At 35.9% G+C, this 8,047-nt stretch overlaps 1 protein-coding gene across 2 annotated transcripts in view; it reads left to right on the top strand.

The window, feature by feature from the left end:
• LOC116852996 (L-xylulose reductase) overlaps positions 1–7,203 on the top strand; it is a 9,709-nt gene extending 2,506 nt beyond the window's left edge. The window contains exons 2-6 of one of the 2 annotated variants that reach the window (XM_032833843.1): positions 288–717; positions 1,628–1,776; positions 2,143–4,410; positions 4,473–4,602; positions 6,033–7,203. In XM_032833843.1, coding sequence (XP_032689734.1) covers positions 288–717; positions 1,628–1,776; positions 2,143–2,246 — 683 coding nt within the window. In that variant the 3' untranslated portion in view covers positions 2,247–4,410; positions 4,473–4,602; positions 6,033–7,203. Of the gene's footprint in view, positions 1–287; positions 718–1,627; positions 1,777–2,142; positions 4,603–6,032 lie in introns of both variants that reach the window. The other variant, XM_032833842.1, reaches the window with a different exon arrangement.
• Positions 7,204–8,047: the final 844 nt, after the last annotated feature.

Here is an 8,047-nt window from a genome sequence, read left to right as displayed (position 1 = left end):
TATATATATATATATATATATATATGTATATATATATATATATATATATCCAGCAAATAAGACGACGTCAAATGACGTCTTAATGACGTATTATTGACGTCTCTAACGTCATTTGACGTCATCTTATTTGCTGGGTAGATGCAAAATTCATATATATGAATCATATATAAAAAATTATATATAATTTTATATAATTATATATAATCATTCCCTCTCCCGGGTTCTCTCATTTTCTCTCTAGTACGATTGACCACAAAGCTATTTAATTCACGACGAAATTGCAACAGGTATCGGCAGAGATCTGGCTCTGCGTCTCTCGAAGTACGGAGGACAGGTGTTCGCACTGTCGAAGACACAGAAGAACTTGGAGAACTTAGCCGCGGCTAGCCCAAAGATTCGGACGATCTGTGTTGATCTTCGCGACTGGGACGCGACCAGGAAGGCTGTGCAGAGTGTCTTGCCGATCGATCTCCTAGTCAACAATGCCGGCGTCGCCGTCTTGTCACCATTTTTGGACGCCACGCCCGAGCAGTTCGACCTGATTATCGATGTCAATGTGAAGGCTATATTGAACGTGTCTCAGATTGTAGCTAGGGGCATGATCGAGCGGAAAAGTGGCGGCAGCATCGTAAATATATCGTCGCAGGCCAGTCAGGCGGCACTCAAGGATCACGCCGTTTATTGCACATCCAAAGCCGCTGTTGATATGTTATCAAAGTAAGATAATTAATATTATCATGCGGGAAACGAATTAGCGCTTTAGCCAACATCTGCGCCTCGGTTACTAATAACGAACGAAGCGTAAAAGATAGAAAAACTCTCATATTTCACGTCAAACTAGCGTTCAAATAAATGTGAAATATACATGAGATGCGAAGGGGAGAAAGTTTTCAAATATTTACAAGGCGAAATTGACCGATTTAATCTAGATGTTTACTTTGCAAAAAATGTAATCGCGTGTTATCCTTCGTTTCACAGTTTCGCGACAGTCTTCTCCGCTTTAATTCATCCCTAGTAAACACCAATCAATAGTAAACATTACATCATTGACATAATTTTCCACTTTATCACATATTACATATGTTATACTGCACTTTCATTGTTGAGTGGGAAATTATAATATTGATTATTAATATTGATGCACCCAACCAAAATGTAATCTTATTTTTAATGAAAATTCTCTTGTATAGGATGTCTAATACAGTGTCCTACACCTCATGCACCTCATGTAGATTAGGTCAAGTTGAGCAAGAAAATCCTGTGCCATTTTGCAAATAATCACGCAGATTCTTTAGTTATTAATTAAAGAAAATCGACGGATAATTACGCGTAATTATTTTCGCAATTATTATATTTCCAATATAATATTTAATCGTTAAAAGTAAGTTACAATATAAAACCAAAGGAATTGATACCTTTTTATATGAGCTGAAATGTGAGAAATAGAAATTTCCGATATAAGTATTAAGTGTACAGATAAAATTATGTAGTATTTCAATAACATTTGTATATATATAAATATATATATACACATTTCTATAAATCCTTGTCGGGTTTTTTAAGCAGGGAGATCGACTGCAACTTGGTTAAAGAATCTTTTAACATCCTATATTTGATCATATTGTAGGGCAATGGCTAACGAATTAGGTCCGCACAATATAAGGGTCAACACTGTGAATCCTACGGTCATTATGACAGAAATGGGAAAGTTGGGTTGGAGCGATCCACAGAAGGCACAAGAGATGTTGAGCAAAATTCCACTTGGTCGATTCGGCGGTACGTTAACATTGATTAACTTTAATATTTAACTAATTTGGGACCTTTTCAAACACTAAATGTAAATATAAATAATTTAAAGACTACTAGTTTAATAGCGATTTCAGTAACTTGCACTAGTGCGCGTTAAGGCTTGTTTACAGTACATTCTTATATTTAAGATCGTATCTTAAGTACATATTTAAAAACATTTTAGCTAATAAAATGATTCGTACGGATGTTGTACATATCATATTACTGGTTAAAAATATTTGAGAATTTATTTAAGACAATCTTTAAATATAATAACATACTATAAACAAGCCTTAGTGTGCATTCAGTACAAGCAACCGAATTCGCTATAAGATACTGTAAATATTGTTGCAGAGGTTGACGAGGTGGTGGATGCTATTGTATACTTATTGAGTGACCGAAGTTCTATGATCAACGGAGTCTGCTTGCCCATTGACGGTGGTTTCTTAGCTACATAAATCAACGATAATTCGTCATCTTGAAGAAAAAAACATTTGATCGTTATAGGCAGATAGATATATGTTCTTAAAGCTTCTGATTCTTAGCCGCGAAACTCCTGATTGGTAATATTAGAAGTGAGAAAACTACTACATGCCCAAAATTCTTACGTGCGATTTTCAAAGAAAAAATATTTGTATGAAAGTACACTTGAGATCATTTGTACATTTTTGTAAAATGCTTTGGAAACCGTTCTTTTCCCTTGATAATAAATAAATAGTATAGAGCACTTCGTGAAGAAATGTGAAATAACAAGGAAATGGTTCAAAGATTTGGGAAAAGATGAGGAAGAAAGAATAAAGAGAGGATTTGGAATGAAGTGTTAGATGGAAAAAGTAATCAGTAAATTATGAACAGAAAAAGAAAAAGCAAAGAAATTAAAGAAAAATGGAGAAAGAAATGGAAAGTATAATGGATGAAGAGATATAATGTACAAAGTTTGAATTAGGTAGATTTAGAAGAGATTAGATTAAGTTAGGTAGGACTTCCGTTTCCGGAGTGGATGTGCGTGGACGTGTAGGCTAGAAGTTGATTAAGTTAGGTAGAAGCGAATGAATGCAGGGATATATGCGTGGAATGGATGAATGAGCTAAGGAATAAATTGTAAACTAAATCCCTACTTCTTGGCTTAAGCTGAAGTAAGAATAAATTGATTGATAATAAATAAATAGCTGTAAAATTAACGTGACAAAATAATGAGAAACGAGTTAAAGAGAAAAGTTGTGTGTCACGTTTTACAACTGTAAATAGTTTTCGGAGTATTTTATAGATTAGCTCAAGTGATCTGAAATGTGTTCTCTCATTTAAATATCTTTTTATACTGAATATATTTAAATATCTTTTTATTTAAAAATAGCAAGAATATTCAGCGTGTCGTTTCTCCCCTCTAACGCCATAATCCAACATTATCGCGGCAAGCAACCAGGAGTCTTAAAATTTATGACCTGTGAAAATCAATAAAGTTACATGTCTGCGCGTTTTGAAAGTAACCACACTGTTTACATACTACGTTTAAAATAAGGACGTGGAAAGGAAATAAACAATTGATTATTATTGATTAGTACTGAGGATAAACTTGGATGGAGTTGATGAGTGAAGAGCCACGTGAGCTTCGTTCATTTCGTTTAATTTAAAAAATGCTTCGTTTCCTCTTTTCTTCATCTCCAACTAGGTTCGACAAACAGGCGGCGACAGAGGAGGCCGCGAAAGGACGAGACACGGACACGCCTGAACGCGGATACGCTCCCGCCGAGTATTTTCGAAAATATCCTACCGAAATGCAGTGCACGCACGTGATTCGCGAGACCTCCTCTGTCGCGGCTACACTCGATCTAAGAACGCGAACGCTTCTTTCGGCTCCTAATTTGCTCCTACGGTAAACATAACGTGGCGGAGAAACTAAGACGGCCTGCTGAGAAGGAAACAATACAAATTCTTGATCTTGCACACACACACACACACACATTCTTTTTTTTTCTCTCTCTCTCTCTCTCTCTTTCTCTTTCTCTCTCTCACGACTTGCCGCTGACGAGATGTATTTCAATTTCGTTCCGCACGGCTAGACGCTACATCGGGTGTACGAACTAAGTGCCGAATGCGAAACGCGAACTTAATTAGGACACGTAGCCTCCCGTAATTGCCTTTCCAATCGTGAAACATGTCTGAACAACACTGACACTCGGTAATACATTCTTATTCTCGAAGCAGACTCGCACACTCGTCGAGACGGCGAGTCCTCCGACCGTCAAAACGCACTAAACAACTTGCAATCGCTATCCACCGGCTCCTCCAGTCGAAACTTGAGCGAGCGTAACGCCGTCGCGTCTTGTATTTTACGTCAGCCGTTCCTCGCTCTTTTTATATAACTATACAGTTTCGGCCAGAGTGGAGCGCGAGGCGAAGGTCAAATTTCCTAACGTCGCTCATCTCGTGTGACGTGATCTCCCTGATATCGTGAACGTTGTCAGGGAGCGAACGATAGCTTTAATTTATACAACATCATTCTCGCAATTTATTGCAGATCAACAGGCAGAGTGCTATCCCTGCCGTTTCACGCCCTTGTCTCCCCTCGACAAGTATCGCTGGTGAACCAAGCGTTTATCGTCGTCGAACAAGCGTCGTACGGTAATGACGATTTCTCCTCGTTTCTTCCTTCTTGTTACAATTAAATAGTTCACTGTTCTTAGGCGAAGATGTGATATATACGTTGATGCAAGTGCTATACATAAAAATGATCAATCACGGTGATCTTGAATCAACAAGGGCGGGATGCAACAGGAGGAAACTACACTCTGCGGTGCAACGAAAGATGCACAGGTATTAACCCATTTACATTTCTCTTTACAACGGTGTATTCTGTCTGCGCGCAGGATAAATAAATAACTAAAATATGTCTGATCCAAGATTACGATATGGAGACAAACATTTCCTCTTAACAAGTATAAGTAAAAATATATCGCAAATGTAGGTCCTTATTCTGAACTCTATTTTGTCAATAAAAGCAACGTGACGGAAAACGTAATGGATAATTAGAAAGAATGTTTACCTAAATCGAAATAAAATTACTAAATGATCTCTTAAAGACGTTCAAAAGATGTCTAAAAGAAACAGAATATTTAAGACAAATTTTATAATTTTTATAAGCCACATTTACATAGAAAAAATTAGTATTCATTTAAAACTAATAAACTTGAATTAACAATCATTGTTTTATATATAAACAATATATAATTTTATTAGAAAATCAGTTTTAAAATTTTGTATTTCAACAATGTTATAATTTTACTTGAATATTATAATAGTCTCATAAGAAGTATAATATAATTATTTTGATCATAATATTTCCTTCCGATATTTAGAAACATTATATCCTCAAATATATCTAGTGTTTTGAGTTCTCGAAAATTACTTTTGAATAATAAGAATAGATTCTTCTTTGTGTATTAAATTATATAAAATATATTACTGCAAATAAATTATCTTAATTTAATATTGTGTAATCTCATTTGAAAAGTAACACATATAAAAAATAAAGACATTTTTTAAAAATATTCTTTTTTTTCCGTGCAAAGATACTTTTATCGATAAAACGTTCAGAATAAAAGCCATAGAAACTAAATTTTCAAAGAAATTGAATAACAAATTAATTATTTATTAAACCACTGAAACTTTTGAAGATGATCTCTGTAGACTGTCTGAATTGAAAGCAAGCAAGAGCGTAGATCTCGAATGTACATGGGTTAATGATTGCATCATTCGACTGACTATACGACGACGACTGATATCTCGAGTTCTCTCGCCAAGCCAGAACGAAGTACAAATGCAAAGCAACCGAGAAACAGGGTTATTATATCGAACACACCAAACTGTTCCATTTTCCATTTCTCTCTGCCCAAAACGCTTCAACTATAGGTATGGTTGTTGTTTTTTTTTGTCATATGGTACACAAAGACAGCTTACAGTATTTATTATTTAGTCGTTCTGGGTTTCGCCGTTGTCTCTTCGACTTTATCGGACTCTTTTATCTAAATCTCCCTCCCTCACATACGGACACACACAAACACATACTCTCATACATACTCTTTGTCACGTACACACGCACACACACGCGCGCGCGCGCGTACTCTCACTTTTTCCACGAGCACACTAACACATTATTATTATAATGCTCTTTTTGCCTCAATAGATTATAATAGTAATTATATATACATGTACAAACCGTTCGCCTTGATACACAGTTCGATTAGTACACTTAGAATACATCGATCGCGAATTATCATCGACACCTGCCGTAATCGTCGTGACGTCTTATCGCCGAGGGAGGCCATCGGAGTTATTCGTCGCTTCTTTCAAATCGACTGGAGCCCCTCAATGTGAACTCCCACGTGCTCGCAAGAACTCGTCACGTACGTATTCGCGAAAGCTTTCCTAGGCCGGCCGAACAAGCATGTACGTTTCATAACTATAACCCACAATTGCGCAACAAAAAAAAACGCATTCTCTCTCAGTAATTACAGCTTTCGGAGCGACAGTTCGCATCTCCCTCGTGGCCTGGAAACGCAGGACCAACCGCAGGATGTGGAAACAAATTATCGGCCGCTGAGCATGTTATCAAAAGTTGCCCGGATATCAATTTCGTTTGTCATCAGTCAGAAGATTGAAGTCTTCAGTCAAGAGAAAATTAGTACGATTCTTCATGTAATAACAAACGCAAACATTTTATTAAGCAAATAGATGGTTTTTATACACAAAGAGGAAAGTTTGGTGAATGGATTTCCTCATTCTCTTAGAGAAATTAATTTCACATTAATACACCAAAAAATTTTCTTTCTATATATTTATATAAAAACCATCTCAATACAAGGTGAATCAATAACTGTTGTCATTGATGTCAGATCATCTTGAATATCTTCGAAACAAGAAATGAAGGTAATCTTCAGATTTTCAAAGCTTTCTATTTGTAGAAAAAAACTTATTGTGGTAGAGTTATTCTTTTTTCTGGATACAGTTTCGAGGACTTTAAGGTTCTTTCTGCTTCAAAGATATTCAAGTATATTATTGTTATTGACTCACTCTGCATATTTTTACTCAAGAAAGTCGTTTACCCCACTACAAAATGCGTTAAATCTGATAAATTCTTTAAATGTTTCTTGATAGTTATGTACTGATTGTAAAATATTTCCTCCCACAAGTGAATCTTGATAAAAAAAAAAAAAAGAAATTGCAACTCGTGAGAGAAACATCTGTATAACAATGTTGAGTAAGACAGAAAAGTGAGATTTGGAGTCCTGATTCATTAAAATTTGTCAAATATCATTTTCTACGATTATACACGTAAAAGCGAGCCTTCTGTAAGTCAATTAAATTTGAAGAGGGCGTTCAAAGCGAGAATATAATAAATCCATCACTTGTAAGGTACATTCGAGATAGATTTGATATTTTAAATGGACCTTACAAATATACGCAATTAACTTGTCGTAATATTTCATCAAGCAGTATCGAAGACGCGCTCTCATAATTCCTTGGTTGGTCCCTGCGATCGTGCAAACTGCGCAAATGAAAGAAAAGAAGAAAATGACGCGAGGAGGAATTATCGTTGCTCCTCTTCGCGATAGCATCGATCACCTCGAGAGAGTTCGACGATTGTTCGACGAAATCGCGATAATCTACGAGGACGAAACAACGGGTCCGGTTTCGTGTTACCGCGTGTCTTCTCAGTCGTGACAGGAAAACGCAAGAACTTTAGCTCGCGCTGGCAGTGCTTTTTATTTTTCCTCTTTTATCAAAGTGGCAACACGCCCAGAATTTTCTTGATCCAACGTCTATCTACGGTCGCGTTCTCACATGTATGTTATTCTAAGTGAGTCTTAAATCGGAGAAAGACTCGCGATGACGTTCTCATATGTACAAGTGTGCGATTTGTGTATCACTTTTAGAATAGCTTCTTGGATCTGTCAACATAATAACGGATTACGCATTGCAATAAGTGAATAACATCCATGGAGAAAAAGATTTAATTGTATCAACGTCTGGTTTATCCAAAAAAATATAATCTTATCTTCAGCGGAAGATTATATATACACATATCTTATATATGGCCTTAAAAGGATTCTTCTAAGAGCAAAAGAAAAATATTGTAAACATAATATTTTTGAAATTAAAGGAATTTGATCTTTCATTTACAGTCTAAGTTTTGTTCTTAATAAAAATTTCTTCTAATAAGAGAACATTCTGCTTAACATATTCCTCTTGATTCAAAAAG

The sequence above is a fragment of the Odontomachus brunneus genome, unplaced genomic scaffold, assembly GCF_010583005.1.
Source record: "Odontomachus brunneus isolate Ranch 3 - 2012 unplaced genomic scaffold, Obru_v1 Obru_scaffold_264, whole genome shotgun sequence".
Lineage (NCBI taxonomy): Eukaryota > Metazoa > Arthropoda > Insecta > Hymenoptera > Formicidae > Odontomachus > Odontomachus brunneus.
The sequence above is the reverse complement of the archived record's forward strand: the minus strand, read 5'-3'. Positions and strand labels throughout refer to the sequence as shown.